The 22696-nt window shown below is 38.9% G+C and overlaps 2 protein-coding genes and 2 long non-coding RNA genes across 5 annotated transcripts; all 4 read left to right on the forward strand.

The window, feature by feature from the left end:
- Positions 1–351: 351 nt before the first annotated feature.
- Positions 352–1809, forward strand: LOC132851728 (uncharacterized). Its single transcript, XR_009649055.1, has 2 exons — positions 352–955; positions 1266–1809. It is a non-coding gene; the product is annotated as an uncharacterized LOC132851728 (long non-coding RNA).
- Positions 1810–4603: 2794 nt separating this feature from the next.
- Positions 4604–6881, forward strand: LOC132851729 (uncharacterized). 2 transcript variants are annotated; one of them, XM_060878716.1, is made up of 3 exons: positions 4604–5203; positions 5595–5768; positions 6099–6881. In XM_060878716.1, the coding sequence occupies exons 1-2, from the start codon at positions 4658–4660 to the stop codon at positions 5736–5738; spliced, it is 690 nt and encodes a 229-aa protein (XP_060734699.1). In that variant the 5' UTR covers positions 4604–4657; the 3' UTR covers positions 5739–5768; positions 6099–6881. The 2 variants fall into 2 exon arrangements, with proteins under 2 accessions (XP_060734699.1, XP_060734697.1); XM_060878714.1 differs by having other exon boundaries at positions 5595–5755.
- Positions 6882–14849: 7968 nt separating this feature from the next.
- On the forward strand, positions 14850–15976 carry LOC132851755 (uncharacterized). Its single transcript, XR_009649059.1, has 3 exons — positions 14850–14924; positions 15310–15470; positions 15819–15976. It is a non-coding gene; the product is annotated as an uncharacterized LOC132851755 (long non-coding RNA).
- A 2456-nt stretch (positions 15977–18432) lies between these two features.
- LOC132851167 (uncharacterized protein K02A2.6-like) lies at positions 18433–21006 on the forward strand. Its single transcript, XM_060877805.1, has one exon. The coding sequence runs from the start codon at positions 18433–18435 to the stop codon at positions 21004–21006; it is 2574 nt and encodes an 857-aa protein (XP_060733788.1).
- The last annotated feature ends 1690 nt before the right edge of the window (positions 21007–22696 follow it).

Consider the following 22696-nt stretch of genomic DNA (forward strand, 5'->3'; position numbering starts at 1 on the left):
AAAACCCCTCCCCCCATCATTCAGAGGCGATGCTTCACCCTTGCTTTGAAAATGCGCGGCACACACACACACACACACACACACACACACACACACACACACACACACACACACACACAAACTCACACACACATCCAGCTACAATAATGTATCATATTCATTTGAAACAGCAACCCAAAATATTTGTCACAAGCATTGATTAAAACAATGATGACAATCACATGAAAAAAAACGACTTAAATTCTGGACCTTTGGCAGTGAGGGGGAACACCCGAAACACCCCTGCCTACGGGCTTGCACACACACACACACACACACACACACACACACATACACATAAATCATGTGACTTGTTGGATTCCTAAAGTTTCGTTTTCCTTTCTTCCTCCTCTTGCAGTTGCGTAACATGTTCTTCATGAGTATTAAAGCTGCAGTGAGCTGTTCATAGCACAAGTGAAGGAAGACACATGGAAGGATCCAGACTGACAAACATGGCCCGGGTTAAGGACATGTATTATGGAGTTGATCAGGCTACATTGAATAAAGGACAAAAAGAAGCACACATAAACAGAACACTTGAAGAAAACCCAGATGTTCTGTTAAGGGTTTATAAAAAGGGCAGACTTCATATGTTGTTCTTAAGACCGACTCGTCCTGAACTGTGGATGAGTGTGATTCAGAGAAGGATTACAACCAACCTGTCTTTTCAAATGACTAAGAGACGTGCTGATGACAATATCTTCAAGATCACCATGTCTGGTCTTCAGAGCGAACTTCAACGCTTCTGTGATGAGTTTGAAGAGGTTAGGAGAAATATGATGCTAGATGAAGGAGCAGCAACACAAAACAACCCAGAGGATGATGTTGAGGAGCTCAGAGCGAGAATCAGGGAGCTGGAACTGGAAAACAGAAGACTTCGTGGGCGTCGAGAGCATTAGATGTGTCTTCAGACCAGGTACTGAAAAATGCTGTGTGTTAGTCAACAATGTTTCTGATACATGAAGACATTAAAACTATTATTTCAACCTTATATTGAGAAATAAATCTCACTAAACATTTATAAATCCACCTGTGTGTAGGAACTTTTTTTATTTTTTGGAGAAAGTGTTCTTCAGAGATTCTTGTCTATTTTTCACTTTGTTCAGTAAGTGTGTGTGTGTGTGTGTGTGTGTGTGTGTGTGTGTGTGTGTGTGTGTGTGTGTGTGTGTGTGTGTGTTGTCTACAGTGGATAAAATATGTCATTTGTTGTTGTTGTTTTTTATTAGGTCCACACCCGAGGCCTGTGTACCACAGTTCCACTTGTGGGAGCAAATAAAGTCCATCATAATCCTGAATACTGAAAACCGGCTTTCATTTAGTGCTGAACTTCACAAAGAAGGAATGAATTTCAATTCATCTAAGGCTTAGGAATAGATTTAAACTTACTCATGTGTTTTTTTTCCTTGTTTATTTATTTGTTTGTTTGTTTGTTTGTTTTTTAGTTTAATTTGATTTATTTATTTTATTGTATTCGATTTTAAATGTTTATTTGTCTCATACACAACCTTACACAGTACGACATGCAGATAAATGTTGTCCTAAAAGAAGAATAAAACTGTTACAATAAAAGTAGATGTTGGATTATATGTACAAATAAAAGGAATAAAATATAAAAATTATAAATATATTTATATGAATATGAAGTGAGCAAACAGTATGACAATGGGAAATAAAGTTCAGATGTTTATTATATTATTTTGCATATAATAGCCATGTAATAACATTTACTGTGCGATTTAATAAACATTTAATAAAGTGATTATTAAAACATTTTTAGACTCCAATCTACTGACTTTCTAATCGCGTTTGTTGTGAAGCAGGCGGCAGTTCTAGGGTTTCATCTTTAGGGGGTTTTATCCCTCAGTGAGAATTTAAAACAAGAAGAGTTTTATATTATATATTATATGACTACATAGTAAGCCAAAAGTTATGGTATTATTTAAAATGGCAAACGTGGACACCAAAATTTTATGCATGATGTAATGATGTCAGTCTTGAATCAGATCAGTTCATGTGTGTGTACATTCTCTACAAACAGTGTGTCCAATGAATGCAGTCATTAATAAACAAATATTCACAAGACAAAGACCAAATCAATAAATGTTATTTTTATTTAGTATTAAATGGATTGTTTGCATTAATGTTTTGTTTGTGCTACAACTCTGGTAATAAGAATAGTGACATTTCACTGCTTTTGGTTGGCGTCTTTGCGTCTTTCCGTCGATTAACGTTATAGATGAACGCCTCCAGCTCTGACTGCGCGTGCACGCTGACCGTCCCTGTGCTTCTCCATTCAAATAAAGCAGACAGCTGATGACGCACTATTGAAAGACTACAACGCACGCGTGTAAAATCAAAGTAAAAAAAATTGCTCTTGGATCAAATTGATAAATAATATTCTTTCCCATAGACGACACGTCCTTCATTTTAACTTATTTTTATTTTTTATTTCTGAAAGTACAAATTATACTTTTTGTTTTAGGGTGGCTGAGATCACAGACAGGGGGCTGAAGCCACCCTAAAAAAGGCCTAAAACCGCCCCTGCTGTGAATGTTCAGGCGTTTGTCCAGTAGATGGCGTCATCATTCCTCAGTCAAATGTCGAGTGGGCAGGACAAAACACCAAAATAACACCAACTACTTTTCTACAATGTGTTTTAAAGTTATTGAAGATATTATAAATTATTACTGGAATTAAACTGAAATTCTGAAAACTGAAACACGTCTAAACGAACCCACGTTTACCAGAACTCTACTGGTTAGTAAGTACGTATTATTAACGTTACAACCCGAAGTAAAAAGCTGAAGAAACCCTAAACATTAACGGAAAAGACCCGCGAACCCGAGTGACTGAGGGAGAGACAGAGAGCTGTTCTGTGTGTGACTGTGAGTGAGCAGAGCGAGACACAGCAACACAATACATCTGTATGTGTGTAGGGGAGGAGCGCTGTGACTAGCCTATCACTGTAGGGGAGGGGCTCTGTGACTAGCCTATCACTGTAGGGGAGGGGCGCTGTGACTAGCCTATCACTGTAGGGGAGGGGCGCTGTGACTAGCCTATCACTGTAGGGGAGGGGCGCTGTGACTAGCCTATCACTGTAGGGGAGGGGCGCTGTGACTAGCATATCACTGTAGGGGAGGGGCGCTGTGACTAGCATATCACAGAACGCTGACACAATCAGATACCCAATGATGATTTTCATTCAATCCGAGCACAGATATTGACTCGTATTACTCGTATAATACTCGTACTCGGCAGAAGTGCTTTATCCGTACCGGATACTCGTTTCAGCTGAGTATCCGGATCATCCCTAGTAGAATGCGACTCGCATTGTGTCTCTGCCTGTCAGAGATTTTTTTCTTTTTTAAACCTTCAGCTGTCTCTAACCAGTAACCAGACACTGAGTGTCTGACACGTTTTTGCTGTATTTCATGAAAACATAAAGGTAGTAAGCTAGTGTTATAAATATTACAAATTAATTATTACCGGTTAAATCCCCGCCCATTTCAAGACAAGCCCCGCCTACTTTCGGGTTAGGCCCCACCCACTCCGAGTACAGATACAGATACAGATAATTCATATGGTTAACAGATACGGATACAGATACAGATAATGCTGTACTCGCTCATCCCTATCAATAACATTCAATAAAGTGCCAAAAGTTTCCTTTTCTGTCGTCATTTTATAGTCAGAATCTTTTATAAATTTACCAGAGCAACTTACTTTGTACAATTTGTCCGTACGAAGATGATTCACCGATGATGAAGTTTAAACCAGTTTATATCCTTAAAATATCACATGTACCTTCCTCAGAAGTGACAGTTACTAATCAGTGTTGTACTGCATGTCTAACCTCAGTTATTGCATGAAATAAATAAAGAATTTTTTAGCATCTTCAGAGGGGTCTGTCATATTGTAGATGATGAAGAACGTGATGTCTGTCATATTGTAGATGATGAAGAACGTGATGTCTGTCATATTGTAGATGATGAAGAACGTGATGTCTGTCATATTGTAGATGATGAAGAACGTGATGTCTGTCATATTGTAGATGATGAAGAACGTGATGTCTGTCATATTGTAGATGATGAAGAACGTGATGTCTGTCATATTGTAGATGATGAAGAACGTGATGTCTGTCATATTGTAGATGATGAAGAACGTGATGTCTGTCATATTGTAGATGATGAAGAACGTGATGTCTGTCATATTGTAGATGATGAAGAACGTGATGTCTGTCATATTGTAGATGATGAAGAACGTGAAATAAAATGAGAAAAAAAAGAGCCACACCTGATTCCTGTTAGAACATGTTTAAGATCATGTATCGAAAGGAAAACCTCAATACCAGCCTTTACAGCAGCTGAATCATTTGATGACTCATTTGATGAATCACTTATTATGAATCTTCTATTTTTCCATCACATGAATATCGTTATATAGGTTTTGTAGTTTCAGGTGAAAACAACCACACCTGTTTCCTGTAAAACATGTTTAAGATCATGTGACACTGACGATCCATAAACTTTCTTTTCTCCTTCACCTCCCTCCCCTTGAAGTTCCATTAAACGTATAAAAGCCGACTAAGCTGCTTGGGAACAATAGCGGAAGAAGGAACATGGCAGAGAACCAGGTCAGGGACTGGAACCGGGTCATAGACATGTACGACGGAGTTGATGAAGATGGAATGACTGAAACACAAAAAAAAGCACACAGAGATGAAACTCTTCAAAATAATCCAGATGTTTTATTCAGAATCTATCGAAAGGGAAAACTCCGTGTGCTGCTCTTCATGCCAACTCACACTGTAGAGTGGATAATTGTGATTCATGACAGGATTCAGGACAGAAGAGAAACTGACCCTTCTGTTCAGCTGACGGAGAGACGTGCTATAAGGGGTCATTTACCAATCATAAACATGGCTGGTCCTGAGAATCACCTTGAACATATCTGTGACATTTTTGATCAGCTCTTTAATCAGGTGCAGGAAAACATTCGGAACAGAGCAGCACCACAGAGGAACTATGCAGCTGAGATTGAGGGACTCAATGTGAGAATCAGGGAGCTGGAAGATCGATTACAGATCCCTGGGGCTGAGATTGAGGGACTCAATGTGAGAATCAGGGAGCTGGAAGATCGATTACAGATCCTTCAAAGACAATTGGTATGTGTGTAAAACAGGATGTACTCAGCTTTACTGAGTTTCAGGAAAATGTTTCAGTGCTTATTTAAATTAAACACCTAAAAGGTGCTTTTTTTTTAAGTTGATTTTTAATGCACAGATGCAACAGAGAACTTATGCTGTGTGTGTGTGTGTGTGTGTGTGTGTGTGTGTGTGTGTGTGTGTGTGTGTGTGTGTGTGTGTGTGTGTGGCAACCGGCTCCCTTTTATTTACTATTTACAGTGTTGTAATTCCTACACTGATCGTCTGAATTGAAGAGAAATAGCTTTAAATTAAAGCTGCACCTTGAGCTCAGATTCATTATTTCATTTTACCACCAATATTCTGTTGTATATCAGCTTTTCTTTTTTAATTTTGACGCTTCTGTGATAAGCCTGAAGAGGTTAGGAGAAACGCAACGGAAGATGAAGGAGCAGCAGCCCAAAACAACCCAGAGGATGATGTTGAGGCGCTCAGAGAGAGAATCAGGGAGCTGGAACTGGAAAACAGAAAACTTCGTGGGCTTCAAGACGATTAGATGTGTCTTCAGACCAGGTACTGAAAAATGGTGTGTTAGTCAACAATGTTTCTGATACATGAAGACATTAAAGCTATTATTTCAACCTTACATTGAGAGATAAATCTCACTAAACATTTATAAATCCACTTGTGTGTAGGAACTGATTTTTTATTTTTTGGAGAAAGTGTTCTTCAAAGGTTCTTGTCTAGTTCTTGTCTAACATAAACACTACACGTTTTATCTATCACCAAATAAAGAGGCTCAAAGTATCACTTTGTACATTAAGTGTGTGTTGGGGGGCTGTGTGTGTGTGTGTGTGTGTGTGTGTTGTCTACAGTGGATAAATATAATGTCATTTGTTGTTGTTGTTTTTATTAGGTCCACACCCGAGGCCTGTGTACCACAGTTCCACTTGTGGGAGCAAATAAAGTGCATCATAATCCTGAATACTGAAAACCGGCTTTCATTTAGTGCTGAACTTCACAAAGAAGGAATGAATTTCAATTCATCTAAGGCTTAGGAATAGATTTAAACTTGCTCATGTGTTTTTTTTCCTTGTTTATTTATTTATTTGTTTGTTAGTTTGTTTTTAGTTTGGGTGGATTTATTGATTTTATTGTATTCGATTTTAAATGTTTATTTGTCTCATACACAACCTTACACAGTACGACATGCAGATAAATGTTGTCCTAAAAGAAGAATAAAACTGTTACAATAAAAGTAGATGTTGGATTATCTGTACAAATAATAAGAATAAAATATAAAAAATATAAATATATTTATATGAATATGAAGTGAGCAAACAGTATGACAATGGGAAATAAAGTTCAGATGTTTATTATATTATTTTGCATATAATAGCCATGTAATAACATTTACTGTGCGATTTAATAAACATTTAATAAAGTGATTATTAAAACATTTTTAGACTCCAATCTACTGACTTTCTAATCGCGTTTGTGAGAATTTAAAACAAGAAGAGTTTTATATTATATATTATATGACTACATAGTAAGCCAAAAGTTATGGTATTATTTAAAATGGCAAAAGTGGACACCAAAATTTTACGCATGATGTAATGATGCCGGTCTTGTATCAGATCAGTTCATGTATGTGTGCATTCTCTACAAACAGTGTGTCTAATGAATGCAGTCATTAATAAAATAAATATTCACAAGACAAAGACCAAATCAATAAATGTTATTTTTATTTAGTATTGAATGGATTGTTTGCATTAATATTTTGTTTGTGCTATAAACTCTGGTAATAAGAATAGTGACATTTCACTGCTTTTGGTTGGCGTCTTTGCGTCTTTCCGTCGATTAACGTTATAGATAAACGCCTCCAGCTCTGACTGCGCGTGCACGCTGAGCGTCCATGTGCTTCTCCATTCAAATAAAGCAGACAGCTGATGATGGACTATTGAAAGACTACAACGCACGCGTGTAAAATCAAAGTAAAAAAAATTGCTCTTGGATCAAATTGATAAATAATATTCTTTCCCATAGACGACACGTCCTTCATTTTAACTTATTTTTATTTTTTATTTCTGAAAGTAAAAATTATACTTTTTGTTTTAGGGTGGCTGAGATCACAGACAGGGGGCTGAAGCCACCCTAAAAAAGGCCTAAAACCGCCCCTGCTGTGAATGTTCAGGCGTTTGTCCAGTAGATGGCGTCATCATTCCTCAGTCAAATGTCGAGTGGGCGGGACAAAACACCAAAATAACACCAACTACTTTTCTACAATGTGTTTTAAAGTTATTGAAGATATTATAAATTATTACTGGGATTAAACTGAAATTACATGTTCAATATTTACTCTCCTTAAATTTTGTTAGTATTAGTTTAGAGATCGCAGACTTCATGGCAGACAGGAGCGAGAAATCCTTCAGCAGCCTGAAAGATTAAAGCGTCATTACAATCTTCTGCAGATCTGCTTCTGGGTTCGATTCCTGCCTCCGCCTTGTATGTGTGGAGTTTGCATGTTCTCCCCGTGCCTCGGGGGTTTCCTCCGGGTACTCCGGTTTCCTCCCCCGGTCCAAAGACATGCATGGTAGGTTGATTGGCATCTCTAGAAAATTGTCGTAGTGTGTGATTGTGTGAGTGAATGAGAGTGTGTGTGTGTGTGCCCTACGATGAGTTGGCATTCCGTCCAGGGTGTATCCTGCCTTGATGCCCGATGATGCCTGAGATAGGCACAGGCTCCCCGTGACCCGAGGTAGTTCGGATAAGCGGTAGAAGATGAATGAGAGAGAACTTATTTTGTACAATTTTTCCGTACGAAGACGATTCACCGATGATGAAGTTTAAACCAGTTTATGTCCTTAAAATATCACATGTACCTTCCTCAGAAGTGACAGTTACTAATCAGTGTTGTACTGCATGTCTAACTGAAGTTATTGCATGAAATAAATAAAGAATTTTTTAGCATCTTCAGAGGGGTCTGTCATATTGTAGATGATGAAGAACGTGATGTCTGTCATATTGTAGATGATGAAGAACGTGATGTCTGTCATATTGTAGATGATGAAGAACGTGATGTCTGTCATATTGTAGATGATGAAGAACGTGATGTCTGTCATATTGTAGATGATGAAGAACGTGATGTCTGTCATATTGTAGATGATGAAGAACGTGATGTCTGTCATATTGTAGATGATGAAGAATGTGATGTCGGTCATATTGTAGATGATGAAGAACGTGATGTCTGTCATATTGTAGTTGATGAAGAACGTGATGTCTGTCATATTGTAGATGATGAAGAACGTGATGTCTGTCATATTGTAGATGATGAAGAACGTGATGTCTGTCATATTGTAGATGATGAAGAACGTGATGTCTGTCATATTGTAGATGATGAAGAACGTGATGTCTGTCATATTGTAGATGATGAAGAACGTGATGTCTGTCATATTGTAGATGATGAAGAACGTGAAATAAAATGAGAAAAAATGCTGAAAGGTAAGATGACGTGTGCGCCGTACAGAGTGTTACCTTGAGTCTCTAACCTGTGTTACTGAGCTGTAAAGGTGTCACCGTCACAGGGCTGTTTTATTCTCTTCTCTATCATTATCGCTGGATTCCACCTGCCACTCATATTTATAGTGCACGATAACTTCGGATGCTTTGCATTAAATAAACTAAAAGTAAATCAGAAGAGAATCTGTGATTGTGATCGTAGTTTTACACACGCTTTCGTCTCTGCTTGATACTGTAAGCGTTTGGACTACAATACTTTTACCTTAGATCGAAAGGAAAACCTCAATACCAGCCTTTACAGCAGCTGAATCATTTGATGAATCACTTATTATTAATCTTCCATTTTTACCATTACGTGAATATCATTACATAAGTTTTGTAGTTTCAGGTGGAAACAGAACCACATCTGATTCCTGTAAGAACATGTTTAAGATCACTGGCTATTTTCAAACTTTGGTTGAAGATCTACTTATTCAGGAAACACTTCAACTAGCACTTATTTCCCTATTTTTTGCATTTATTAAAAAAAAAACCCAAACCTTTGAAACTTTTTCATTGTAACTTTGAACAATGTTTTAAACTCATGGTATCTTAAGTATGTAACCTAGTGAACCAGCACTAATGTATTCAATGTTAGAGATTTAAGCACTTATGTACGTCACTCTGGATAAGAGAGTCTGTCACATGCTGTAAATGTAAATATAATGTAAATGTAAGATCATGTGACACTGACGATCCATAAAGTTTCGTTTTTCCTTCACCTCCCTCCACTTGAAGTTCCATTAAACGTATAAAAGCTTTCTGTTCAGCTAACGGAGAGACGTGCTATAAGGGGTCATTTACCAATCATAAACATGTCTGGTCCTGAGAATCACCTCGAATATATCTGTGACATTTTTGATCAGCTCTATAATCAGGTGCAGGAAAACATTCAGGACAGAGCAGCACCACAGAGGAACTATGCAGCTGAGATTGAGGAACTCATTGTGAGAATCAGGGAGCTGGAAGAGGAAATCACGATCCTTAAAAGACGATTGGTAGGTGTGTAAAACAGGATGTTCTCAGCTTTACTGAGTTTCAGGTAAATGTTTCAGTGCTTATTTAAATTAAGCAGCTAAAAAGTCTAGAGTTTGTTTTAACTTGATTTTTAATGCATAGATTCAACAGAGAATCTCACCTTCTGCTGCGTGTGTGTGTGTGTGTGTGTGTGTGTGTGTGTATGTGTTTGTATGTGAGTGTGTGTGTGTGTGTGTGTGTATATATGTGAGTGTGTCTGTATGTGTATGAGTTTGTATATATGTGTGTGTGTGGCAACCGGCTCCCTTTTATTTACTGATGCCGTGTGATGAATTCTGAAGTGTAGAGAGAATTATCTGCTCGAATTCAACCATCACTGGGGAACAAACCCAGCATCATCACACAGTCACTGACTGGAAAGGTGTTTAATAATAATAATTTCAAAATGAGCTAGGGGGTCACGGTGGCTTAGTGGTTAGCACGTTTGCCTCACACCTCCAGGGTCAGGGTTCGATTCCCGCCTCCACCTTGTGTGTGTGGAGTTTGCATGTTCTCCCCGTGCCTCGGGGGTTTCCTCCGGGTACTCCGGTTTCCTCCCCCGGTCCAAAGACATGCATGGTAGGTTGATTGGCATCTCTGGAAAATTGTCCGTAGTGTGTGATTGTGTGAATGAATGAGAGTGTGTGTGTGTGCCCTGTGATGGGTTGGCACTCCGACCAGGGTGTATCCTGCCTTGATGCCCGATAGGCACAGGCTGCCCGTGACCAGAGGTAGTTCGGATAAGCGGTAGAAAATGAGTGAATTAATATATATATATATATATATATATATATATATATATATAGCGGCTATGCACAAATGCCCTGTAAACACACACACACACACACACACGAAATCGAATTGTTTCCCAAATCCTGCATTTTTACAGCCCCCACGTTCCCCTTGTGCACGTGACTGCACATATAATGATAACTAACATCTGTGTCGTGTTCATTTCTAAGGGAACTGTATATAGGGCTGTATGTATTATTACAAATAGATTATTAAATGTAATTGTCAATTTTTATTGGAGTAAATGGTCCCAGATGGATCTTAATAACTCTGGAAACTTTTCTTGGTAACAAACTACACATTTAATACATAACACCAATGATGCAGACAGTAATATTGGATATTCACAAATTCTTTTCATTTTCCCTGGAACTCATCCTGTTGTTTGGTTGGGACTTTTTTAATGTTTCATTGTAAGATAAATGCATGCATTATTTAATTTACATTAAAACCAAATCTTTGTGTTGTTGTAACATCAATACACACACTTTCATCTTCCGCCCTCAGTATTTCACTGTGCTGTTACACTCCTCTGAGCTCCTCTATGGTTGCTTACATAACTAAGTTCTCCTCAAATGAAGGGTTTTCCATTAACTAGCAGAAATATGATACATTTTCTGTTTAATCGACTTATACATTTTTAGCTTCTTGGGGTAAAGACTGAGCTTTGAGCAGGTTTGTTGAAGGTATCTAGGCAGACTCCAGCTATCGCTAAGTAGCACGCTCGATATCCTGGTCTAGTGGAGAAGCTTGATGTTGATTCTTTCACCTGAAAATGAAAATTAAAGAATTAAATTTTACCTTTCAAAACAGATAAATAATCAACAGTAATTATTACTATTAATACATAATAGTGATCACGTAATGCACTTAATGAATAGCTTGATGAATCACTTAATCACTTAACGAATCATTTAACGGATCAATTAATAGATCAAGGGGGGAACGTGGCTTAGTGTTTAGCACGTTCGCCTCACACCTCCAGGGTTGGGGGTTCGATTCCCGCCTCCGCCTTGTGTGTGTGGAGTTTGCATGTTCTCCCCGTGCCTCGGGGGTTTCCTCCGGGTACTCTGGTTTCCTCCCCCGGTCCAAAGACATGCATGGTAGGTTGATTGGCATCTCTGGAAAATTGTCCGTAGTGTGTGATTGCGTGAGTGGATGAGAGTGTGTGTGTGTGTGCCCTGCGATGGGTTGGCACTCCGTCCAGTGTGTATCCTGCCTTGATGCCCAATGACGCCTGGGATAGGATAAGCGGTAGAAAATGAATGAATAAATGAATTAATAGATCACTAATGAATCGTTGTTTTTTTGCCTATAACATAAGGTCTGTGCTTTAATTTTCCACCTGATTTCTCTGTACTGTATGATTACTGTATGATTGTACTGTATATTACTGTGTATTACTGTATGATTGTACTGTATATTACTGTGTATTACTGTATATTACTGTATGATTGTACTGTATATTACTGTATGATTGTACTGTATATTACTGTATGATGATTGTACTGTATATTACTGTATGATTGTACTGTATATTACTGTATGTTACTGTATGATGATTGTACTGTATATTAATCAGATAATTACATTTTCTTTAAAAATGGTCTTTTTTTTTGAAGGGAAAATTAAACTGATGTTAAAACCACCCCTATTTTCGGAAGTAATAACAACTTAAACACACACAAACACACACACACACACACACACACACACACACACACACACACACACACACATACAGTACACATACCTGGTCTGTAGCCCGCCTATTGAAGGGGGGGGGGGGGGGGGTTATTTTTTCAAAAAGTGGACTTTTTGCAGTTTTTCTCCTCCTTTTGTATTTAATTATGAGGTTACTTCATTTTGGTGACCTTTTATGCACTAATTTGTGCTGGATTATCTTGTCTGCTTGTCTGCTGGTATCTTAACGAGCACGCTTTTTGATGCACCTAAATGATTTACTGCATTGTTGTCAAATTGCTTCCTCATGTACCACCTTTGTCAGTCCATACACAGTACATGAGTTTAAAGCCCACACTAACGACAGAATAGATTTAATGAACTTTACTGAAGTATTAATAATCATTATTTTCATCATCATTTCTTGACTCTCTGTCAATGCCTCTTTGCTTGTTGCTGTATTTGTCTTGACACTTATGGATTTTGTTCACTGGTCAGTTCCAATCTTCTTGGGTGCAATTATTACGTAACTAGTACGTCGTGTGTTAGCTGGGTAGGGATCGTAAATCAATTAATATACTTATCATTCCAGATCATTTACCTCAAGCGGTCAAGGAATAAAGACGCGCACCGAAGGAGAGAAGCATTTCCATTGGCTCCAGTCTGCCGGTATTGGCCAATCACAAAAGTCGATATTGCACAGCCAATATCACTGAATATCCCTCTATGTTTTATTATTATAATTACGCTACGGTTATATGGATATTATATTGTAGACTATTAGGTGGATAAAATATAGAAATCCTTTTAATTAAAAATATATATATATAACCCCTCCCCCCATCATTCAGAGGCGATGCTTCACCCGAGGTAGTTCGGATAAGCGGTAGAAAATGAGTGAGTGAGAACTTATTTTGTACAATTTTTCCGTACAAAGACGATTCACTGATGATGTGTATCCGATGAAGAAGTTTAAACCAGTTTATGTCCTTAAAATATCACATGTATATTGTAGTTGATGAAGAACGTGATGTCTGTCATATTGTAGATGATGAAGAACGTGATGTCGGTCATATTGTAGATGATGAAGAACGTGATGTCTGTCATATTGTAGATGATGAAGAACGTGATGTCGGTCATATTGTAGATGATGAAGAACGTGATGTCGGTCATATTGTAGATGATGAAGAACGTGATGTCTGTCATATTGTAGATGATGAAGAACGTGAAATAAAATGAGAAAAAATGCTGAAAGGTAAGATGACGTGTGCGCCGTACAGAGTTTTACCTTGAGTCTCTAACCTGTGTTACTGAGCTGTAAAGGTGTCACCGTCACAGGGCTGTTTTATTCTCTTCTCTATCATTATCGCTGGATTCCACCTGCCACTCAAATTTATAGTGTACGATAACTTCGGATGCTTTGCATTAAATAAACTAAAAGTAAATCAGAAGAGAATCTGTGATTGTGATCGTAGTTTTACACACGCTTTCGTCTCTGCTTGATACTGTAAGCGTTTGGACTACAATACTTTTACCTTAGATCGAAAGGAAAACCTCAATACCAGCCTTTACAGCAGCTGAATCATTTGATAACTCATTTGACAATTGAATCACATGAATCACTTATTATGAATCTTCCATTTTTACCATTACGTGAATATCATTACATAAGTTTTGTAGTTTCAGGTTGAAACAGAACCACATCTGATTCCTGTAAGAACATGTTTAAGATCACTGGCTATTTTCAAACTTTGGTTGAAGATCTACTTATTCAGGAAACACTACAACTAGCACTTATTTCCCTATTTTTTGCATTTATTAAAAAAAACCCAAACCTTTGAAACTTTTTCATTGTAACTTTGAACAATGTTTTAAACTCATGGTATCTTAAGTATGTAACCTAGTGAACCAGCACTAATGTATTCAATGTTAGAGATTTAAGCACTTATGTACGTCACTCTGGATAAGAGAGTCTGTCACATGCTGTAAATGTAAATATAATGTAAATGTAAGATCATGTGACACTGACGATCCATAAAGTTTCGTTTTTCCTTCACCTCCCTCCACTTGAAGTTCCATTAAACGTATAAAAGCCGACTGAGCTGCTCGGAACAATACAGAAAGAAGGAACATGTCAGAGAACCGGGTCAGAGACAGGAACCGGGTCAGGGACTGGAACTGGGTCAGGGACATGTACGAGGGAGTTAATCTAGACGAAATGTCCAAAAGACAAAAAAAAGCACACAGAGACAAAACTCTTTATAATAATCCAGATGTTTTATTCAGAATCTATCAACAGGGAAGACTCCATGTGCTGCTCTTCATGCCAACTGACACTGTAGAGTGGAAGAAGGTGATTCAGGACAGGATTCAGGACAGAATAGATGCTGACCCTTCTGTTCAGCTGACGGAGACACCTGCTATAAGTGGTGATTTACCAATCATAAACATGTCTGGTCCTGAGAATCACCTTAAACATATCTGTGACATTTTTGATCAGCTCTTTAATCAGGTGCAGGAAAACATTTGGAACAGAGCAGCACAGAGGAACCTTGTGGCTGAGATTGAGGAACTCAATGTGAGAATCAGGGAGCTGGAAGATCAATTACAGATCCCTGGGGCTGTGATTGAGGAACTCAATGTGAGAATCAGGGAGCTGGAAGATCAAGTACAGATCCTTCAAAGACAATTGGTATGTGTGTAAAACAGGATGTACTCAGCTTTACTGAGTTTCAGGAAAATGTTTCAGTGCTTATTTAAATTAAACACCTAAAAGGTCCTTTTTTTTAAGTTGATTTTTAATGCACAGATGCAACAGAGAACTTATGCTGTGTGTGTGTGTGTGTGTGTGTGTGTGTGTGTGTGTGTGTGTGTGTGTGTGTGTGTGTGTGTGGCAACCGGCTCCCTTTTATTTACTGTTTACAGTGTTGTAATTCCTACACTGATTGTCTGAATTGAAGAGAAATAGCTTTAAATTAAAGCTGCACCTTGAGCTCAGATTCATTATTTCATTTTACCACCAATATTCTGTTGTATATCAGCTTTTCTTTTTTTAATTTCGACGCTTCTGTGATAAGCCTGAAGAGGTTAGGAGAAACGCAACGGAAGATGAAGGAGCAGCAGCCCAAAACAACCCAGAGGATGATGTTGAGGAGCTCAGAGAGAGAATCAGGGAGCTGGAACTGGAAAACAGAAGACTTCGTGGGCTTCAAGACGATTAGATGTGTCTTCAGACCAGGTACTGAAAAATGGTGTGTTAGTCAACAATGTTTCTGATACATTAAGACATTATATATATTATTTCAACCTTACATTGAGAGATAAATCTCACTAAACATTTATAAATCCACTTGTGTGTATGAACTGATTTTTTATTTTTTGGAGAAAGTGTTCTTCAAAGGTTCTTGTCTAGTTCTTGTCTAACATAAACACTACACGTTTTATCTATCACCAAATAAAGAGGCTCAAAGTATCACTTTGTACAGTGTGTGTGTGTGTGTGTGTGTGTGTGTGTGTGTGTGTGTGTGTGTGTGTGTGGTCTACAGTGGATAAATATAATGTCATTTGTTGTTGTTGTTTTTATTAGGTCCACACCCGAGGCCTGTGTACCACAGTTCCACTTGTGGGAGCAAATAAAGTGCATCATAATCCTGAATACTGAAAACCGGCTTTCATTTAGTGCTGAACTTCACAAAGAAGAAATGAATTTCAATTCATCTAAGGCTTAGGAATAGATTTAAACTTACTCATGTGTTTTTTTTCCTTGTTTATTTGTTTGTTTGTTTGTTTGTTTTTTAGTTTGGTTTGATTTATTGATTTTATTGTATTCGATTTTAAATGTTTATTTGTCTCATACACAACCTTACACAGTACGACATGCAGATAAATGTTGTTCTAAAAGAAGAATAAAACTGTTACAATAAAAGTAGATGTTGGATTATCTGTACAAATAATAAGAATAAAATAAAAATTATAAATATATTTATATGAATATGGTGAAGTGAGCAAACAGTATGACAATGGGAAATAAAGTTCAGGTGTTTATTATATTATTTTGCATATAATAGCCATGTAATAACATTTACTGTGCGATTTAATAAACATTTAATAAAGTGATTATTAAAACATTTTTAGACTCCAATCTACTGACTTTCTAATCGCTTTTGTTGTGAAGCAGGCGGCAGTTCTAGGGTCTCATCTTTAGGGGGTTTTAGCCCTCAGTGAGAATTTAAAACAAGAAGAGTTTTATATTATATATTATATGACTACACAGTAAGCCAAAAGTTATGTTGTTATTTAAAATGACAAAAGTGGACACCAAAATTTTATGCATGATGTAATGATGCCGGTCTTGTATCAGATCAGTTCATGTATGTGTGTATTCTCTACAAACAGTGTGTCCAATGAATGCAGTCATTAATAAACAAATATTCACAAGACAAAGACCAAATCAATAAATGTTATTTTTATTTTGTATTGAATGGATTGTTTGCATTAATATTTTGTTTGTGCTACAACTCTGGTAATAAGAATAGTGACATTTCACTGCTTTCGATTAACGTTATAGATAAACGCCTCCAGCTCCGACTGCGTGTGCACTCTGTAATGTATTGTCATTTTGGCAGTGTTTCTTTAAGTGCTCCGTAGTTGATGCTATGACTCCTCCTACTTTGTATATGCACTGCAGCACGTAGTAAAGAACCGCGCATGTCTTGTTACTGAAGCTGTGTGTCAGTCGCATTACTTTACATGGTGTCAGAAGTCTGTCAGGAACAGATAATATACAAAGTATGACATCATCACAGTTTGATCACCCTAAAATCGACTGGGATGCTCCAGATTTGTTCCAGGAGTTTGAAAGATTTCGGAGCCACGTCACATTCGTCTTTAACGGCCCGCTATCGGAGCAAACAGCTAAACAGCGTGCAGGCTGGCTGGGCACGTGGATCGGTGAGCAGGGCAGAGAGATATATAAGACACTACACTGGGGCGAAGGTGAGGAAGATGACCCGTCTAAAGTCCTAGACAAGTTTGGCACCTATATAAGGCCGAGGAAAAATAAGAGAATAGCCAGACACCGTTTTAAACAAAGAAAACAAGGAGTCACGGAAGGTTTTGATCACTTTGTGAAGGATTTAAGACTCCTGTTCATGGATTGCAAGTTTGGTGATCCAGATGATATGTTAATCGATGCAATAATCGCGGGTGTCAGAGAGAAGCGCGTTCCAAGAGAGACTGTTAGACAAAGGGGAAGATTTAACGCTACCAAAAGCAATTGAAATCGCCCAACAGTTTGAACTGTCACAGAAGCAAATTAAAATTGTCAGAGAAGAAGAATCCCAAGTGCAAGCAGTGAAGATGAAAACAAAATACCAAACACAAAACAAGAAACCATTTCAGAAAAATCAGACAAAATTTGTGCAGAAAGAAATACATGCAAACCAACCAAAAAACTGTCCAAGCTGCGGCAAAGACCCACAGCATAAGTGGAACCAAGGTAAATGTCCAGCAAGAGGCTCTGTATGCTCATACTGTCACAAACCGAACCACTGGGTGGCAGTATGCCGAAAAAGATCAGTAAACGCAGTCAGTGTGCAGCTGCAATCAGAATCAGAAGATGATGAGATGCTGAGCATAAATATCACACAAACAAATGAGTACAGTGATGATAAATGGAAGGCAGACATTGAAATTCTGTCTCAGAAGGTGCCATTCAGAATCGATACTGGTGCAAGGTGTAACACATTGACTTTAAGTAGTTATCAGGCACTCCTGCATGAAGGTGAGCTGAGATGCTCTAATCGAGTACTGAAGTCCTACTCTAACCACAAGCTGAAACCTATAGCTGCGGTTGACCTTCTGGCTAAATATAAGGATGCTGAGATTTTAACAGAATTTGAGATTGTGGGCATCTCTCAGGAAAATGTACTCAGCGGTGCAACAGCAGAAGCATTAGGCTTAGTTATGCGACTTGATGCATTGCAGCCTACTAACAAAGAAAATAAGACACATTACGGTCACACTGCAACAGAACAAAAAGTGCCAATGGACTAGACGATTACCCAGAGCTGACTCGCACTACTGGAACTTTACCAGGCAAATACACAATTAAAATTGATCCTGATGCAAAAGGTGTAGTCCATCCTGTCCGCCGTCAACCAGCTGCACTAAAAACGAAAATAATAGAGAAGCTACATGAGATGGTTAAAGATGGATACATCACAAAAGTCAGCCAGCCGACTGAGTGGGTGAGTTCAATGGTAGCAGCTGTCCGTAACGGCAAGATAAGGATCTGCATTGACCCAAGCGACTTGAATAAGGTAATAAAGAGGGAACATTACCCGATGCGAACTATAGAAGAGGTAGTCTCCGCAATGCCTGGTGCTAAAGTGTTCTCAGTCTTGGATGCAAAATCTGGTTTCCTACAAATAGAACTAGATGAAGCATCATCATTTTTGACAACCTTTAACACGCCCATTGGTAGATATAGGTGGCTTAGGTTACCTTTTGGCCTAAAATGCGCACCGGAGATCTTTCAGCGTATTATGGATGAGATGCTTGAGGGCATCAGCGGGGCAATAAGTGTTATGGACGACATTCTCATCACAGCACCTTCAGTAAAGGAACATGATGAGACCCTCCGCAAAGTCACTCAGAGAGCAACAAGCTATAATCTGAGCCTCAATTTCGGCAAATGCCATATCAAGCAATCTTCTGTGACCTACGTAGGACACCTGATAACATCAGAAGGTCTGAAGGCAGATCCAGCGAAAATAGAGGCTGTCAAGTCCATGCCAACACCGACGGACAAGGATGGTGTTCGTCGTTTCCTAGGTTTTGTCACCTATCTGTCAAAATTCCTGCCAAACCTCAGCGAAGTCGACACACCTCTAAGACAGCTCCTGAAAGCAGATGTGGAATTTGCATGGCAACCAGCACAACAGCAAGCGTTTGACAAACTCAAGGACTTGTGCACAAAGTCCCCCGTGCTGCGTTTTTTTGATCCATCCAAGCCTGTTGAGATATTCTGTGATGCCAGCAGCAATGGCCTCGGTGCTGTCTTACTTCAGGACAGTCATCCAGTGGCTTTCTCATCCAGGTCTCTGACAGATACAGAAACGCGATATGCGCAAATTGAGAAGGAGATGCTCTCAATAGTTCATGCATGTGTCAAGTTCCATAATTACATATTTGGAAACCATGTCACAGTGTACAATGACCATAAGCCCCTGGAAGATATTTTCAGAAAGCCACTGCTCTCTACCCCCATGCGAATACAGAGAATGCGACTCCGCCTGCAGTGGTATGACCTGTCTGTAAAGTACAGACGAGGAAAGGATATGGAACTGCCTGACACACTGTCTAGAGCTCAGTTACCTGAAAACAAGCCAGAGATGGATGGCTTTGAGTGTGTCTCCATGCTCAACTTTGTTTCAGTGAGTGAGCAGAAATATTCAGAGCTCCAGGACCGCACAAAGAAGGAGCTCAGCTGTCTTCAACAAATAATCCGACAGGGTTGGCCAGACCACAGGCGTGATGTACCTAACGAAGTTCAGCCGTTTTGGGACTCACGAAGCCAACTTGTCGTTGCTGATAGTGTTGTCTATAAAGGTCTTCGTATAGTCGTACCCCCTTCCATGCGAGAACATATGCTGAAGCTTATACATCAGTCTCACTTAGGAATAGTGAAGAGCAAGCAGAGAGCTCGCGAGGTCCTATACTGGCCAGGCATGAGTTCTGAAATTGAGCAAATGGTGAAGAATTGCGGCAAGTGTGCAGACTTTCAGAACCGGTTACCTAGACAACCACTTAATCCAACAGTCACGCCGGATCTTCCATTTGAAGAGGTAGCTTCTGACCTGTTTGAGTTTGAAGGAAACCATTATGTTCTGCTGGTGGATTACTACTCAAAATTCATCGAAGTGGAGAAGTTGAAGGGCTTACATTGTCGTGCTGTAATAGAAAAGCTCAAGGCTCAATTCAGCAGACATGGAATCCCAATTATCCTTCGAACAGACAATGGTCCACAATATTCAGCGGATGAGTTTAAGAATTTCTGTCAAAGTTATGGAATCATTCACAAAACATCATCCCCACATACGCCACACTCTAATGGTGAGGCAGAGCTTGCAGTCCAGACTGTTAAGAAACTTTGGTGTAAGGCACCAGACAAGCATCTTGCACTGCTTGATTACAGAACGACGCCATTGGAGTCAGTAGGCCTTTCACCAGCTCAGCTGCTGATGGCCAGGCGTCCCCGCAACAACCTGCCTGCTGCCCGTCTGCTGCTCACACCAGCAGTGTACGACCCCCTTAAAGTTAAACGGCAACTAGACAAAAACAAAAGTGTTCAGAAGTTTTACTACGACCGAAAAAGGGCAAGCCGCCCTCGTGCTGCGCTGAGGCCTGGAGATGAAGTAAGGATGCAACCACATCCTGGCAGTCACACATGGTCTCCGGGAGTTGTTGTGAGATCACACTGTGCCCCAAGATCTTATGTTGTTGACTGTGGAAGCAGAGAGTTCCGTCGCAACATTCAGCATCTTCGCAAGAGCACAGCAGCTGCTAACGAGTCCCATCACAGGCTTAATGGTGATCAGTGGACAGAGACACCAGAGTCAGTGAGTGTTGAGGAGCCAAAGTCTGTGTATCATCCTAATTCATCCCAAGCATCACCTGCAGAACTCAAGACTGCTAAGCAGACTTTGTCAACTGGGCAATACACTACCAGACGAGGCAGAGTGGTGAAGCCTCCAGACAGGCTCTGCTTGTAGTCAGGGAAAGGCATGGTAAAGATGCCTTGTGGAAGTGATGTGCTAGCAACCTCTCCTTCCTAATTACTCCTGTTTGTGTTCAACAGTTCATTGTTTGACAGATTGTGTTTTGTCTAGGTTGCATGCTATGTTAAAATCTTTTGTTTATGTGAACATGCAAGTTTATGATTAAGTGATTATTTTAGTATGGTTTTGTTTCATGCTTAGGAGGGGGAGATGTAATGTATTGTCATTTTGGCAGTGTTTCTTTAAGTGCTCCGTAGTTGATGCTATGACTCCTCCTACTTTGTATATGCACTGCAGCACGTAGTAAAGAACCGCGCATGTCTTGTTACTGAAGCTGTGTGTCAGTCGCATTACTTTACACACGCTGACCGTCCCTGTGCTTCTCCGTTCAAATAAAGCAGACAGCTGATGACGCACCATTGAAAGACTACAACGCACGCCCGTAAAATCAAAGTAAAAAAAAAATCGCTCTTGGATCAAATTGATAAATAATATTCTTTCCCATCGACATGTCCTGCATTTTAACTTATTTTTATTTTTTATTTATGAAAGTAAAAATTATACTTTTTGTTTTAGGGTGGCTGAGATCACAGACAGGGGGCTGAAGCCACCCTAAAAAAGGCCTAAAACCGCCCCTGCTGTGAATGTTCAGGCGTTTGTCCAGTAGATGGCGTCATCATTCCTCAGTCAAATGTCAAGTGGGCGGGACAAAACACCAAAATAACACCAACTACTCTTCTACAATGTGTTTTAAAGTTATTGAAGATATTATAAATTATTACTGGAATTAAACTGAAATTACATGTTCAATATTTACTCTCCTTAACAAATTTTGTTAGTATTAGTTTAGAGGTTGAAGACTTCATGGCAGACAGGAGCGAGAAATCCTTCAGCAGCCTGAAAGATTAAAGCGTCATTACAATCTTCTGCAGAAATATTCACAGTGCAGATTATTTACTCTGTTTGATTCTCTAAAAGCAATGCATGTGTCTGCTTCTCGAATCACGAGCTCTGGGTTTTGTAAACAGATAAATCAGTCATTAACATTCAATAAAGTGCCAAAAGTTTCCTTTTCTGTCGTCATTTTATATTCAGAATCTTTTATAAATTTACCAGAGCAACTTACTTTGTACAATTTTTCCGTACAAAGATGATTCACCGATGATGAAGTTTAAACCAGATTATATCCTTAAAATATCACATGTACCTTCCTCAGAAGTGACAGTTACTAATCAGTGTTGTACTGCATGTCTAACTGAAGTTATTGCATGAAATAAATAAAGATTTTTTTTAGCATCTTCAGAGGGGTCTGTCATATTGTAGATGATGAAGAACGTGATGTCTGTCATATTGTAGATGATGAAGAACGTGATGTCTGTCATATTGTAGATGATGAAGAACGTGATGTCTGTCATATTGTAGATGATGAAGAACGTGATGTCTGTCATATTGTAGATGATGAAGAACATGATGTCTGTCATATTGTAGATGATGAAGAACGTGATGTCTGTCATATTGTAGATGATGAAGAACGTGATGTCTGTCATATTGTAGATGATGAAGAACGTGATGTCTGTCATATTGTAGTTGATGAAGAACGTGATGTCTGTCATATTGTAGATGATGAAGAACGTGATGTCTGTCATATTGTAGATGATGAAGAACGTGATGTCTGTCATATTGT

Source organism: Tachysurus vachellii, chromosome 9 (assembly GCF_030014155.1).
Source record: "Tachysurus vachellii isolate PV-2020 chromosome 9, HZAU_Pvac_v1, whole genome shotgun sequence".
Taxonomy (NCBI): domain Eukaryota; kingdom Metazoa; phylum Chordata; class Actinopteri; order Siluriformes; family Bagridae; genus Tachysurus; species Tachysurus vachellii.

What these genes read in the sequence shown, in the direction of transcription:
- LOC132851729 (XM_060878716.1), top strand. Translation starts at nt 4,658, where the DNA reads ATGGCAGAGAACCAGGTCAGGGACTGGAACCGGGTCATAGACATGTAC. An exon ending in AGATCCTTCAAAGACAATTG is followed by an intron (nt 5,204 to 5,594) that starts GTATGTGTGTAA and finishes TTCTGTGATAAG; the next exon opens with CCTGAAGAGGTTAGGAGAAA.
- LOC132851167 (XM_060877805.1), top strand. Translation starts at nt 18,433, where the DNA reads ATGGTTAAAGATGGATACATCACAAAAGTCAGCCAGCCGACTGAGTGG.